Source organism: Lycium barbarum, chromosome 12, assembly GCF_019175385.1.
Source record: "Lycium barbarum isolate Lr01 chromosome 12, ASM1917538v2, whole genome shotgun sequence".
NCBI classification, from domain to species: Eukaryota; Viridiplantae; Streptophyta; class Magnoliopsida; order Solanales; family Solanaceae; genus Lycium; species Lycium barbarum.
In genome coordinates, this window is record NC_083348.1 from 6,537,321 (window position 1) to 6,552,902 (window position 15,582).

Consider the following 15,582-nt stretch of genomic DNA (forward strand, 5'->3'; position numbering starts at 1 on the left):
ACGCCCAATTTTCAAGTTCAAATCTAAAAGTCGACAATCCACGCTGCGAACTGAGTATCTCAAATCTTGTCCACAAATTGATTCCACCATAATACCCTGCTCCTGGCATTCCTTCAACATAATTTAGTAGCGAAACTTCTTTCGCTAAAAGTATACAAGGATATTCAAAGTTCAACGTACATGCATACAGCGTAACATTTGACTTATATATACAGTAGTAGCATCATTCTATTTGAGATGAGGGTAGACAACTTTTCCTATGAAACTTTGCTGACTAATTGAAGCTTAGTTTGAGCTCCATATTACCGCCCTCCGTTGATTAGCCCTTGCACTAGCACCCCTTGTAATTTAGGCTCTTTACCTAATAATCTAGTGATAACGGTGAGAGTCTTTCACTCAATAGGGGTGGGTTTCATTCACACTGTCCCCTTTTCCCGTTCTCATCAATTAATTTTAGAAAAAAAAAAATACATTCATAAGCAACAAGTTCTATTTTACAAACATAGCATATAAACTGCTGGGCAGTGAATCACGGCAGTAAAGCCTATAAATATGCCAAGCAGCTTTCCAGTGCACACAAATTCTTTTATCTAAAACAGCGTTAAATGACATATTGCCAAAACGGCCTAGTAGAAGAAAAAATTCTCAGGAGCAGCTGCAAATAACATCTTTGGCATTAAGCTCAAAATGAGAAACCTAAATCGGGAATTTTAGCGCAACAATTCTTCCTCGGTTCTACACGATAAAAATGAACAATGATTTACATTGCTGAAAATCATTCTTATTACTACTTCAAGGAAGTACTCATGTTAATCTCCATAAGCGAAATATATCCCTTGAAAGTTCTCAGATATCAACCCAGGTTCCAGATCCCTGCATCCAAATGAAACAGAATGTGAGTATCCTATTATTACAAATCGAATTCGAGTCTGACAGCTAGTGTACAAATCCTACTATTACAAATCAACCACAACGAAATCTAGTTCAATCTTTCCAAAGAAAAGTTTTCAATGTAAGATTTGAAAAGAATAACTCAAAATCAATCGACCACATAATTGTTATTTAATTGATCAAACAAAACCTCACAGAGTGCAACACAAGTCTTCAATAATTAAAGAAGACTTTTGTGGTCCCAAAGAATTTAAAAGACACAGGAAGCTGTTCAAGTCTATGAGATGACAAAAACAAAAACCTCGTAAGCTGGAGCCACCATTTGACATAAAGTGGACTTGATATATACTCAAGTTTCTTTATCCTAAAAGAACAAAAAGCGTAGGAAGCCACAATTCTCTAGAACTATTGACTATACTATGGCAAAAACATCAATTTTAACCTAAGATAGGTTTACAAAATCAACTCCGCCTGTGTGAGCTCGCTCACATTGCCGGTCCCAAGCCCGGATAAAGGAGGAGGGTTGCCGAGGGTCAATCGGAAACAGCCTCCCTACCCAGGTAGGGGTAAGGCTGCGTACTCTTACCCTCCCCAGACCCCACTATTGTGGGATTACACTGGGTAGTGACCAAGACCAAGACCAATAGGTTTACAAAATCACCGAGCAGACCCTCACGGCTGCTTCCTTGTCTTGTATATAGGGGATTCTTTGTTACCAACTGCAACTATTTAAGCAGGTTATAGGAAATTGGAGTTAGAAGATGCTTGTAATTTCATCAATTCCCAATGAAAGCTCCATTCTGCTCCATCTCATTGACAGCACATTTTCATAGACTCTTACAGGAAACTCAAAATTTTAAAGAATGTTTTACTATACTTTCTTTGATATGGCAAGAATGCACATATGACCGGATTAGAACCAAACAGGTTCCCTGAAGCTCGTTTTTCACACTTAAAGGATAACCTTAACTCAAAATTGAGCATCAACGACTCCATACTTGTGAATCCAAATATTCTGTCTCCTCTGAGATTCTGTTCTCAGAATATTCTACTTCAAAACCTAGTGCCACAAGGATGTCATACCTGAGATAAATTCCTAAGTCCATGATGAAAATCAAGAAGCTATATTGGGCTTTTGTTATTTAGGGTGTTAACAACAAGCTCTTGTAAACCCAAGCATTGGTATGTGGACTTGTCTTCAAATTCAAGAAGCCCAAGGATGATTTCAAGCCCAAGAAGCCAAGTTAAAATTATTTCCTTCTTAAATTAGGATTAGTTGTTTTCTTTTTTCTAGTAGGTTTTACTTTCCCCTTTCCTTGTAGAATAGGGATTTTACTTTCCTTGTTTTTAGTTGTTTCCTTTCTAGAGTAGAATAGGGAGTTGTAGTCATCAAAGAAGAAACCCTAGGCCTATATAAAGGGTTCTTATTCTTTGTTAAACACTATTCACGTTTTTAGCATAAACTTAAATTTTGCAATAGAGTTATTTTCTCTATTTCTTGTTCTTTATCCCTGTTTTTGGTTCCAAGCAAGGTGGTGACAGTCTTTATCTTGTTTTCAATAGCGTGTAGTATTTCTTTATCACGTAAGTTGATTTCAAGTGGTGACTTAGGAACTTTGTTGGTTCTTGATCATTCAAGAACGCGTTTCTTGATTAAAATTCGTTCTAGTTCATACCCATACCTTAATTTTCTTTCCATAGTTCTGCCCTCAATACTTACTTGATATAAAAGATTCAATAGTTATTTTTATAGTTCAAATCGTCATCTTTCACATAATTTTTGAATCACTTTAATCTGACGCCTATAACTTGAGATGCGTCCATTTCTTGAATTTTGCCCATCAATCGCTTCAAGAACAAGATCCTGGTCGATTGGTTCTTTGTTAACTCGAAGAATCACATCAATTTGGTATCAAAGCTCAGTTGAGGAGTACCATGGCTAATAATATGCAAGCAAGAAGAGGACGTTGGGTTCAAGAAGATGACGGAAGAGCAGCGGATCGTAACATGGAGATGGAAGAGATGAGAAGGACCATACAACAATTACAAACACAACTTCGACGTTACCAAAAGCAAGAACGGCGAAGGATTCTTAAGGATGATGACGAAGGGTCTGATATTAATCCCTTTCATGATGTTGATGAAGATGACTCTAGCAATAATTCTGATTTTACTAGGAGACGACAAGATGGTGATTTTGATCATCCACGAAGAAGGAGGAATCATATAAGGGAGAAAAGAGATTATGTGAAGGTTGATGTTTCTGATTTTGATGGAAAAGCCCAAGGGGATGCGTTTATGGATTGGTTACTCACTGTTGAACGAATCTTCGAGTTCAAGGACTATTCTGAGGAGAAAAAGGTTAAGATTGCTGCCATCAAGCTTAAAGGATATGCATCACTTTGGTGGGAGAATCTTAAACGAGAAAGAGAAAGAGAAGGTCGTGGAAAGATTTGAACGTGGGAGAAGATGAAAAGAGAACTACGTAGACGTTTTATGCCTGATACATACAAGCAAGAAAACTATCTGAAGTTTCATAATCTTCGTCAAGGAGACCTGATCGTGGAAAACTATACTCGGGAGTTTGAATATCTCATGATTAAGTGTGATACTCGAGAACATGAGGAGCAAACTATAGCAAGGTACATTGGTGGGTTGCAGCTTTTCATCGCAGATGCTATTTGACTGCAACCTTATTGGACATTCAATGATGTGCGGAAACTTGCTATCAATGTTGAACAGCAACAAAAGGAGCCGAAAAGATCTTACCCCAAGAAGAACTATTCTAACCAGGGGAGTAATAGTACTGGTGCTGGGAATTCCAAGGCAATTCATAAAGGTAATTCTGCTAATTCAACTAATGCTAGGATTGATGAGAAGAAACCTCAAAGGGATTCAACTAGGAGAAAGTGTTTTAAGTGCCACGGTTTTGGCCATTTACAAGCTGATTGTCCCGATCGAAAGCCTATAATGATGGTTGAGGAAGATGATGGGGCTGATCATGAAGACAACCAAGAATCTGATCAAGTTGATGAGGAACGTGAGGATGCCGAAATTGAAGCCGATGAAGGTGCTTGTTTAGTTATTCAGAGAAGCTTACATGCTGGACATAAAGATGAAGAGCCATGTCAAAGAGAAACACTTTTCCACACTAGGTGTACTTCATATGGCAAGGTATGTTCTGTGATTATTGATGGTGGAAGTTGCACTAATGCTGTTTCGGAAGAGATGGTGACTAAATTGGGTTTGAAGACCGAGAAACATCCCAAGCCTTGCAACATTAAGTGGTTACAAGATGTGGAGGTATGAAGGTCACAAAAAGATGTTTGGTCTCTTTTTCAATCGGTAAAATCTATAAAGACCAGATTTGGTGTGATGTAATGAGTATGGATGCTTGCCACTTATTACTTGGCAGACCATGGCAATATGATAGGCGTGCTTATCATGATGGACACCTTAACACCTATTCATTTATTGTTGATGGACGTAAGATGACTTTGAAGCTATTGCACCCAAGAGAGCTTAATAAGAAGACCAAACCCATAGGTGATGCCCTATTGACCAAATCACAAGTTGTTGGCCACATTAATAAAGAAGAGCCATTGTATATTGCAGTAGCTATAGAAGACTCACAAGAGGAGGAGAAAGAGTTAGATGCACAAGCCAAAAAGCTACTTACTAAGTTTGATGATGTGATCTCTGAGGATGTCCCATTAGAACTTCCACCTATGCGTGATATTCAACATCAAATTGACCTTGTACATGGGGCTTCTTTGCCGAACAAAGCTGCTTATAGGATGAATCTTACACAACAAGTTGAACTCCAAAGGCAAGTTGAAGAGTTACTAGAGAGGGGCTTAATAAGAGAGAGCCTTAGCCCTTGTGTTGTACTCGCTTTGCTTGTTCCTAAGAAAAATGGCACCTAGAGGATGTGTGTTGATAGCCGGGCAATCAACAAAATCACCATCAAGTATCGCTTTCCAATCCCTAAGTTAGACGATCTATTTGATCAATTGCATGGTGCTAAAATCTTTTCCAAAATTGATTTGAAGAGTGGATATCACCAGATTCGTATGAGAGAAGGTGATGAATGGAAGACTGCCTTCAAGACTACCCGAGGCTTGTACGAATGGTTGATAATGCCTTTTGGTTTGTCTAATGCTCCAAGCACATTCATGAGACTCATGACTCATGTGTTTAGGCCATACATGGGGAAGTTTGTTGTTGTTTACTTTGATGATATCTTAGTTTTCAGCAAGGAGGAAGTCGAACATGAGAAACATTTGGAGAAGGTTTTTGAAACCTTAAGGAGGGAGAAGTTATATGCACAACTCAAGAAGTGCATCTTTTATGCTGATAGCGTTTGCTTCCCCTTGGTTACATAGTAACTAGTGCTGGTATTCAAGCTGATCCAAGCAAGATAGAGGCAATCTTAAGTTAGCCAACTCTTAGGTCAATTTCAGACATAAGGAGCTTTCATGGAATGGTGTCCTTTTATAGACGATTTATTAAAGATTTCAGCACATTGGTTGCTCCTATAACTGAGTGTTTAAAAGGAGGCATATTCAAGTGGAATGAAGTTGCCCAAAAGAGTTTTGAATTGATCAAGAATAAGATGACACAAGCTCCTATCCTTCAGTTACCAAACTTTAATGATCTATTTGAAGTAGAATGTGATGCTTCAGGTGTTGGCATTGGAGGAGTCCTTAGTCAAAAAGGTAAACCCATTGCATACTTTAGTGAGAAGTTGGGTGGACCTCAGCTGAGGTATTCCACCTATGAGAAAGAGTTTTATGCTATTATTCGAGTTTTACAACATTGGAGTCATTACTTACTGCCCAGAGAGTTTGTTCTGTATTCTAATCACGAGGCACTAAAGTATCTTAATCATCAACAAAAACTCAACGCGAGGCATGCAAAATGGGTAGAGTTCCTTCAAAATTTTCAATTTGTGATCAAGCACAAGGCTGGAAAACTAAATCAAGTTGCTGATGCTCCTAGCAGAAGACCATATGTGTTTTCCATCATGCAAACTAATGTATTCGGATTCGACCATATTAAGGAACTTTATGAGGCTGATCCAGACTTTGGAGTCATTTGGACGAGATGCTTGGAAGGTCCACAAAGAATGTTCTTGATAAGAGATGGTTTTCTTTACTATGGCAAACAACTTTGCATACCACAAGGCTCTTTAAGAGAGTCCATTGTTAGAGAAGCACATGAGGGTGGATTAGCTGGTCACTTTGGCCATTCTAAGACATCAAAGATGATTAAAGAAAACTTCTATTGGCTCAAGTTGAATTGAGATGTTTTGAGGTTGATTGAACGTTGTGAAAGTTGTAAAAGGGCAAAGATGCATGGTAGCAATAAGGGGTTATACGAACCTTTGCCAATTCCTACAACACCTTAGGAACATATCAGCATGGATTTTGTGCTTGGATTACCAAGAACTCAAGAAAGTAAGGATTCTATCTTTGTCGTGGTAGATAGGTTCTCTAAGATGGCCCACTTTATCTCATGCAAAAAGACAAGTGATGCAACACATGTGGCTGTTTTGTTCTTTAACCATATTGTCAAGTTGCATGGTATTCCTAGAAGCATTGTTTCAGATCGTGACACTAAGTTTCTAAGTCACTTTTGGCGTACTTAATGGGCTAAGCTTGGTACAGAGTTGAAGTATAGTTCGTCTTATCACCCTCAGACGGATGGACAAATAGAGGTAGTCAATCGGAGTTTGGGTTCCCTATTAAGAAATCTGGTTAAGCAGAACATAAGAGAGTGGGAGTTGTTGCTGCCGCAGGCTGAAGCTTTCAACAAGTCCGTGAATCGAACAACCAGAAAGAGTCCTTTTGAAGTGGTATATGGTAAGGATCCTCTTGGTCCCTTAGAATTTTCTCCTCTCCTTCAAAATCCTTCTTTTAGTGGAGATGCTGATGAGAGAGTTACAGAGTTGAAGAAAATTCATGATAAAGTTTTACAAGAGATTGAGAGGCAAACAAAAACATACAAAAAACAAGCTGATAAGAAGAGAAAGAAACAACTCTTTAAAGTGGGAGACTTAGTGTGGGTATACTTGAGGAAGGAAAGGTTTCCTAAACAAAAGTATCCAAAGTTGCAAGCAAGAGCTGATGGTCCCTTTCGTGTTGTTCAAAAGTTGGATAATAATGCTTATAGAGTGGAGCTACCATGGGGTATCCCCGATATTTAATGTAGCTGATCTTGCACCATTTATTGAGCCTTTAGACTCGAGGACGAGTCTTTCTCAACCAGGGGAGAATGATGAAAATCAAGAAGCTATATTGGGCTTTTGTTATTTAGGGCGTCAACAACAAGCTCTTGTGAACCCAAGAATTGGTATGTGGACTTGTCTTCAAATTCAAGAAGCCCAAGAATGATTTCAAGCCCAAGAAGCCAAGTTAAAATTATTTTCTTCTTAAATTAGGATTAGTTTTCTTCCTTTTTCTAGTAGGTTTTACTTTCCCCTTTCATTGTAGAATAGGGATTTTACTTTCCTTGTTTTTAGCTATTTCCTTTATAGAGTAGAATAGGGAGTTGTAGTCATCAAAGAAGAAACCCTAGGCCGATATAAAGGGTTCTTATTCTTTGTTAAACACTATTCATGTTTTTAGCATAAACTTAAATTTTGCAATAGAGTTATTTTCTCTATTTCTTGTTCTTTATCCTTGTTTTTGGTTCCAAGCAAGTTGGTGACAGTTTTTATCTTGTTTTCAATAGCGTGTGGTCTTTCTTTATCACGTAAGTCGATTTCAAGTGGTGACTTAGGAACTTTGTTGATTCTTGATCATTCAAGAACGCGTTTCTTGATTAAAATTCGTTCTAGTTCATACCCAAACCTTAATTTTCTTTCCATCGTTCTGCCCTCAATACTTACTTGATTTAAACGATTCAATAGTTATTTTTATAGTTCAAATCGTCATCTTTCACATAGTTTTTTAATCACTTCAATCTGACGCCTATAACTTGAGATACGTCCGTTTCTTGAATTCTGCCCATCAATCGCTTCAAGAACAAGATCCTGGTCGATTGGTTCTTTGTTAACTCGAAGAATCACATCAGTCCATAAGTGGAGCAGTAGCTGTCTGAAAACCATAAAGATTGGACAAAATTAACCTTTGCTCCATGTAGCCATCAAACTCACACGAATAGGTTCAAGAGATGAGAGAATTAAGGATAGCCACCAGAAAGACTAAAATCCAAACCACGAGGATGTACCATAATTATTAACGAACACCTAAAGGGTGCCTCTTATTTCCATATATCATAACCCCATCTACCAGTCTGTGAATGTGCTAACAGAATAGAAACACACACAAAATTGACATCAAAGTGCTCAAATTTCATTAATTATCTACTGCCACTGGATTCTTTAACAGGCGACCGTCATCTCAATTTTTCTGTCAAATTACCAGTGCTAAAATTTAACCAATCCAAAGAGGACTAGGAATGGCAATATGTTCCATGAAAAAGGACTAATTTATTTGAATAAAAAAACAAAGAATAACATCTTCTATTGACAAATTAGAAATAAAACAAAAAGCGCTCTAAATGCCAGAAGCGGACACAGTTCCTGTGGCATCTGTTGATGCTATCCCAGCAAACTACTTTTCAGCTTTACAATGTCGGAATAGTAAGATATGACAATGGCTTTAATTACTCATCTCCTACTCCCCACGAAAAAGCAAAATGATTTTATCTTATTTGGAAGTTATACAAATCTTGGGACAGTAGATGCTTTTCAACCACTAGTCTCCTGTCAATATCCCTAGCAAAGTTTTCTAAAGCATTTTGAGAGCTGTGACAGCCCAGTGCATTTGAAACTGCCACTAGGACTGAAATGGTGAGGTATGTTACTCATTCTTTACTGGTAATGGTTAATAGCCTGTTTGGCCAAGCTTTTGGAAAGCTAAAAGCGCCTTTCAAAATAAAACACAAAAACAAAAGTGCTTATTTTAGAAAAAAGTGGTGTTTCGTCAAGCTTTTCGGAAAAATAAATGCTTTAGAGTAGTAGCAAAACCTGTTTTTTAGAAGCTGGAACAACAACAACAACAACATACCCAGTTGAATCCCACAGTGTGGGGTCTGGGGAGGGTTAAGTATATGCAGACCTTACCCCCACCTTGGAAGGTAGGGAGGCTATTTCCGAAAAACCCTCAGCTCAAAAGAAAACCAAAGAAAACAAAAGCAGTTTTAAGAACTTGGCCAAGCACAAATTCTGCTCTAATATTGACAAAAGTGCTTTTCAAAATTGATTAGCCAACCCAAACTGCTACTCTCCAAAACTACTTTTCGAAAAGCACTTCTGACAAAGAGCACATTTCAACATAAGTAGATCTTAGAAGCTTTTCAACCCTAAGTCTCCTGTCAATATCCCTAGCAAAGTTTTCTAAAGCATTAATTGGAAGTTGTGACAACCCAGTGCATTTGAAACTGCCACTAGCGCTGGAATGGTGAGGTATGCAACTCATTCTTTATTGGTAATGATTAATAGCCTTGGTCAAACTTTTGGAAAGCTAAAAATGCCTTTTAAAAAAAAGGGGGTGGTGTTTCGTCAAGCTTCAAGGAAAAACATAAGTGCTTTTGAATAGAGTAGCAGAAACTGTTTTTCAGTAGCTGAAAAATGTAGCTGTTCCCCAACAGCAGATTTAGGACCTTGGCCAAGCACAAATTCTGCTATAATATTAACAAATGTGCTTTCCAAATTGATTGGCGAAACACAAATTGTTACTCTCCAAAAGTACTTTTTCGAAAAGCACTTTTAACAAGGAGCACTCGTAAAAATAAGTAGATTTTGGAAGTTTGGCCAAAAAGGTTATAACAAGGAAAAAGAAGAGATATACTGATGTCTTCATATGATGAATACAAGGCATATAAATAAGTGTTAAATACAAAACACATTTGATAGTCGTCCAATGTGAAAAAATATCCAATTTAAGAATTAATACATCTACCCTCCTACTCTAATGAAGGTAAGGGTAAGGTCTGCGTACATCCTACTCTCCCAAGACCCCACTTGTGGGATTACACTAGGTATATGGTTGTTGTTGTTGATTGTTGTTAACACTAACAAAGCTGTGTCACAACAACAACTAACAAAGCTGTGTCACAGTCCCAAATAAATTGGGGCCTTCTAAACACTAGCACATCTTTTTCAAAAACACACTAGCACATCCCTAAAACTTAAAATGGGGACACCAACTTAATTTTGTTTTTCATATGCTTTTTTCCTTTTGATAAGCTAAGCTAAATTTCATTGATGGAGTACCAAGGAGGTACTGCACAAGAGGAAACAAACAAGCAGTTACAACATCGCTGTTCCAATTACATCCCCAAAAACGCCGAAAAATCAAAATATTAAGATAGATTTTCTATCATGCTACTACTACACCAAAAGCACGGATTCTGTAGGCATCCACCTTGTACAAAAGAGATATGATGCTTCTGATCTTAAAAGAATCTCTTATTCCTTTCTAAGCAAATAGTCCATATGAAGCAAAAAGGGATTGTTTTCCAGATCTGTTTCCAGTTTCTGATCACTTTCTAACACTCCAGCACTCCATTAAATCTCAATTTGTCGCAACCCCAAGTGCACCCAGCAAATGCTTAGGATAAAATCCCAAACCTGCTTTGTTTGTTCGCAACGTAAGAAAAGATGACTTGCAGAATCTTGTGTCTCTTCACAGAAAAAAGCATCCGCTGCAAAGGTAGAACCGTAGAAGCCTTTCCTTTGTGGCATATCTTTATAGTTACACAGGCATCCAAAACTAGAACTGTAATCCAACCAAAACAAGTCACCGTTAGAGATGCTCATGTTCTCCACAACATCTTCCAAGGACAAAACAAATTATAACTGAAAATTTTCAGTCATTTCCTGCTAACTAGATCTGAAAGTCCAACCAATTGATATCAAGGCCTGCAGGTTCCAAAGGATGCAATAATTGACTTAACTTCTTCTAATTCCCAATCTTCAAAATTTATGCTGAAATTGAACTGCCGTCAAGACCCCGTATGACATTCAGCCACTGTACATTGAAATGGGAAATTTATCCATAAGTCTTTCACCCTCAAGCCAAACATCTATCCAAAACCTCGTAATGCTCCCATTCCCAACCTCCAATTTTACATACTTTTGACATTCCGGCCATAACTTGCATATGTGTTTCCAAACCCCCTTTTTGTATGCATCATGATTGAACAGGGGCTCCAATATCATTCCTACCATATCTGGATGATTATTTCCTTGCAAGGCTAAACTCCATTCTCATTGAATCTCCACAGCCATTTAATGTACAATCACTTATTTTGAATTTTTAAGTTCCTCAAACCCGTACATTTACTGTCACTTGGCCCATAAACCCTTATGAAAATACAGTTGAATCCAGAGTTTAATTATTCCATATGAACAGTGACCGAATGCAAACCAGTAAGTTTCTCACTACATCTCTCATTTCTTTTGTCCCGATAAATGACTATATGCCCACTACTACCTTGAGCTTCCATCTCAGCCTATTCAACCCATTTAGAGCCCCCTATTTATCTCATGCCGTTGTTGCCTTTCATTTTGGTTTAAATTAAACAAACAAGGTCAGCACTCACTTTTTTAGCAGCAGCTTAACCATTTTTCTCGTCTTTGTCATTCAACTCTTATGCTCCAGCATATTGCATTTAGCTTCATTGGGAATATGTTAAAGCGTTCTTGCCTCTGCCAGACAATTCTTTTCCATAACAACGCTGAGCAAGGAAAAAGATTCTGATGTAAAGAAAAAGAATTCACTCAAGTAACTTGTTCAGAATTTTCTATAGGACATCCCCAAAGGGACATTGCTGAGAATTTTCAGAATTTTCTAAGACTTGTTCTCACAAGATTAGTCCAAATCTAACTGAAGGGCATAGGCAGAAAAGCACTAGCTCTCAGTTGCTGTTAGACTGAAACACAAACGTGGTTTTAGGCTTAAGGATGCACTTAAGTAAGAGAACATTTTGTGTCTATACATGTAATCATCATAAGTAGCATCTCTTGTCTTTTTGTTTTAAATATTAGATTGCTTTTATAAAAGTAGGAAAATTAAGAACTGAGACATCATTTCGTCCAACTTATTCATAAGTTCTTAACACCAGCAAGTAACCCAGAGAATTCCTAAGCATTACAAAGAAAAAGCTTTAACATTTTCTTACACATTAGTAATAAACATGGGATTAACCAGCAATGCAAAGAAAAATATGCATAAAAGTACATATCAGATGTTTTTTTCCTTTTCCACGGGTGATTTTCTACATCTTATATGTAAATAGTACCTAGAAAAACTATAAACCAATATTACAGTCTAGCTTTTTATTCCTTCTTTCTCTCTCTCTCTCTCTCTCTTAAAGTTTTGTGAAGAAGCTTTAGTCTTACCACATATTCTAAGTTGAACCTTTATCTTTGGCCTCATTAGCAATAGCATCAGTTACCAGAGCCATTGGTCTTTGATCGATAACGTCATCAATTATCCCAAATTCCTTGGCTTCTTCAGCTGTCATGAAATAATCCCTATCCATGTTCTTCTGAATTACATCTACTGGTTGTCCAGTATGCTTGGAGTATAGTTGGTTCAATACATCCCATACTCGAACAATCTGTTTCGTGTGAATTGTCATATCTTTAGCTTGCCCACTATATCCACCAGAAGGCTGATGAACCATGATTGTAGCATTAGGGAGAGACCGCCTCTCACCCTTGGCACCAGCAGCTAAGAGAAGGGATCCCATTGAAGCTGCTTGACCTAGACATATAGTATTGATTGGAGACCGGATGTACTGCATTGTATCATAGATAGCAAGACCTATATGCAAGAACAAGAGAATGTAACATCAGGGTTCCGATAATATAATGACACGGTTCTAAGTTTGCATTCAAACACAATCAACATCCTTCAAGAATGAGCTGCCAAATTTCATCATGACATACAAATACAACGGGTAACGAAAAGGATAAAAACTTAATCTTAACTTCCAGTTATAGATTCAACTGAGAGCACCACACACATTCATATGCGGACTGCCAAATCTATTTCTTCTTATGTAAAGGCATAGAGACAAACAGCTCAACCAAAATTAGAGTATTCGTCAAACTTCATTCATAGAAATAGAGAGCCTGTTACAAACCATCTTCGCCTTTGATAATCATATTAAAAATGTAAAATTGATGCAACTTTCTTTTTGAAAACTGAATTCTACTAAGAGCTAGTCCTTGGAATTCCAAATAGTCATTATATCTTGATCCAAGTGAATTCACTCTGGGCACAATGTGTTTCAGAGTGTTCAATCATGTCTGCACACAGAGGCGAAGCCAGCATTTGAAATTTAGGTTCTAAACTTGTCACCGGAACCATGTCTGTTGTAGTAATCGGGTTCCTAATTAAATATTTATACATGTGTAATGAATTCCCTAATACAAATAAAGGATCTAACCGAAAGCTATTGGTGCTTGTCCGAACCCGTAGGCAATACATTAGCTTTTCCCCTGTCTTCATGCTCTAAAATTAGAAGGCACATAACAAATCAATTTCATCTCGTATTCAAAGGACCATTTGAATTGCCGACTGAAATTTTGTAGTTACTTTAGTGCCAGCAGGCATGCCTTATTTCACTAAACAAGCAAATCAAAATTGCAAAAGAGTATGTCACTCCAAAATAACAGGAGCTAGTTTAGCAAAGTTTTCAAATATAATCAATTAAAAAAAGGAAATAGCAATTTTTGGTCTTTCAATTATTGATAAATTCTAATTTTAGTCCTTATGATATCTGACTAAGCACTTTCGATCCCATTGCTTGTAAATATTCATAAATTAGTCATAATTATTGGTCGTTGCATTACTTAATTACCCATTTGTTAGCTTATTGAGGACATGACCCTAGATAGGAAAGTGTGGAGTTCGGCGATTAGGGTAGAAGAATAGTAGCCCAGTGTTGTCAAAGGCGCGCTTAAGCCCTGAAGCGAGGCTCAAAACATGTTGAGCGCTTCGCCTCGCTTTATGTGCGCTTCAGTGTCATCATCAAGGCTCTAAGACATACTTTACCTTGCCAATGAGTCTCTCTTGAAGGGGCGACACTAGATAATTCATATTTCACTTTATCATAATGTTTTTACAATTCCTTTGTCCATATATTTTATATTCATGCTCATTATTATTAGTCTTGGACTAAATTTGTCCATATATTTGTTATTAATGCTCATTATTATTAGTCTTGGACTAAACATACATAGATTTGTATTTTTTGCACCATTGCGACTTTTTTCATTAAAGCCCACACTTTATTTGCGCTTAAAGCCCTTGCTGACCGTAGAGATTTTTTGCGCTTTTCGCTTTTGATAACACTGTAGTAGCCTAGTAGGTAGTCGATTGATGTCGCACTGTAGGTGGTAGAGGTGGGGGCTAGCCCCCTCTACACGTATCCTTAGTAGTAGTGGTATTTAGTAATCGTGTAGTTGTCTATTGTTCGAAGTGTATTACTATCTAGCGCTTTTGCTGTCATTTTCTTTGTGTCTGCGTCGAATTCCTTTTCCTTTATTTTCTTTTTCTTTTCTTTTCTTTTTTCTTTCCTTTCCTTTTGAGGAGGGTCTTTCGGAAACAACCTCTCTGCCCCCACAAAGGTAGAGGGGTAAGGTATGCATACACACCACACTCCTCAGAACCCACTTGTGAGATTACACTGTGTATGTTGTTGATTAATTGAAGGTTAAACGTGCTTAGTTAGATATAACAAGGACCAAAATCATAATTTATCAATAACTGAAGGACCAAAATCGAGTGAGTTACCTGCGGTAACGGCGCCACCGGGAGAGTTGAGGTACATATGAATAGGCTTTGAAGGGTTTTCAGACTCAAGGAAGAGAAGCTGGGCAACAACAACATGGGAAGTGTCATCATTAATGGGTCCATTGATGCAAATGATGCGCTCTTTGAGGAGCCTTGAGAATATGTCGTAAGCTCTCTCCCCACGGGAAGAGTGCTCTATCACCATAGGGATTAGACCGTAACATCTCCGACTATTTCGATTCAAACTGCCGATTCCACTCAACAGTTTGTGACCAATTAGGCTGCGCATCGCGAATTTAGATGATACCTTACTGGATTTTGGAGTGCCTGATTTACTCCATTTGTTAATTATTTAGGGTTTATATACGAGGAAAATTGGTACTGCTAATAATAATAAGTTTAAATTGGCACTCTCTCCCGTTCAAATAAGAGTCACTTAGCTTTTTTTACAGCCCCTCCGGAAATCGAATAGAAGAGTACTAATTGGAATTGGTTACACATTAGTGTAATTACAAGAACATATTTGTTTGTCATAACGTAATTATGATGTAATTACAAGCGTGTTGTTTGGTTGCACAAATGTAATTACACAATTAGTTTAATTTAAAAATAAAATTTAGTTATAAAAAAATCAAAATTAATATTTAAAAACATTTGCCTTTTAAATGATATTAAATTAGTTATTTAATACAGAAAAGGGCTTAAAATATCCTTGAACTATTGAAAATGGTGCAAAATACCCTACATCCACCTTTCAGCCTCTAAATACCCTTACCATCCACCTATTGGGTCTAAAATACCCTTATTGCTAACAGAACTTTTCATTAAATGCGTGGCAATTTTTTATTGGTTGGCTTATAAAATTAACTAAACT

The 15,582-nt window shown here is 37.4% G+C and overlaps 1 protein-coding gene across 1 annotated transcript; it reads right to left on the reverse strand.

Annotated features, from left to right (window-relative positions):
* Positions 1–478: 478 nt before the first annotated feature.
* On the reverse strand, positions 479–15,135 carry LOC132621820 (ATP-dependent Clp protease proteolytic subunit 2, mitochondrial-like). Its single transcript, XM_060336266.1, has 3 exons — positions 14,709–15,135; positions 12,305–12,731; positions 479–873 (listed from the first exon to the last, which is right to left on the reverse strand). Exons 1-2 carry the CDS (start codon positions 14,995–14,997, stop codon positions 12,313–12,315), a joined length of 708 nt encoding a protein of 235 aa, XP_060192249.1. The 5' UTR covers positions 14,998–15,135; the 3' UTR covers positions 479–873; positions 12,305–12,312.
* Between the last annotated feature and the right edge of the window lie 447 nt (positions 15,136–15,582).

Coding starts and splice junctions, on each gene's coding strand:
- LOC132621820 (XM_060336266.1), bottom strand. CDS start 14,997: ATGCGCAGCCTAATTGGTCACAAACTGTTGAGTGGAATCGGCAGTTTG. Junction 12,732..14,708: donor CGGTGGCGCCGTTACCGCAG/GTAACTCACTCG, acceptor TCTTGCATATAG/GTCTTGCTATCTATGATACA.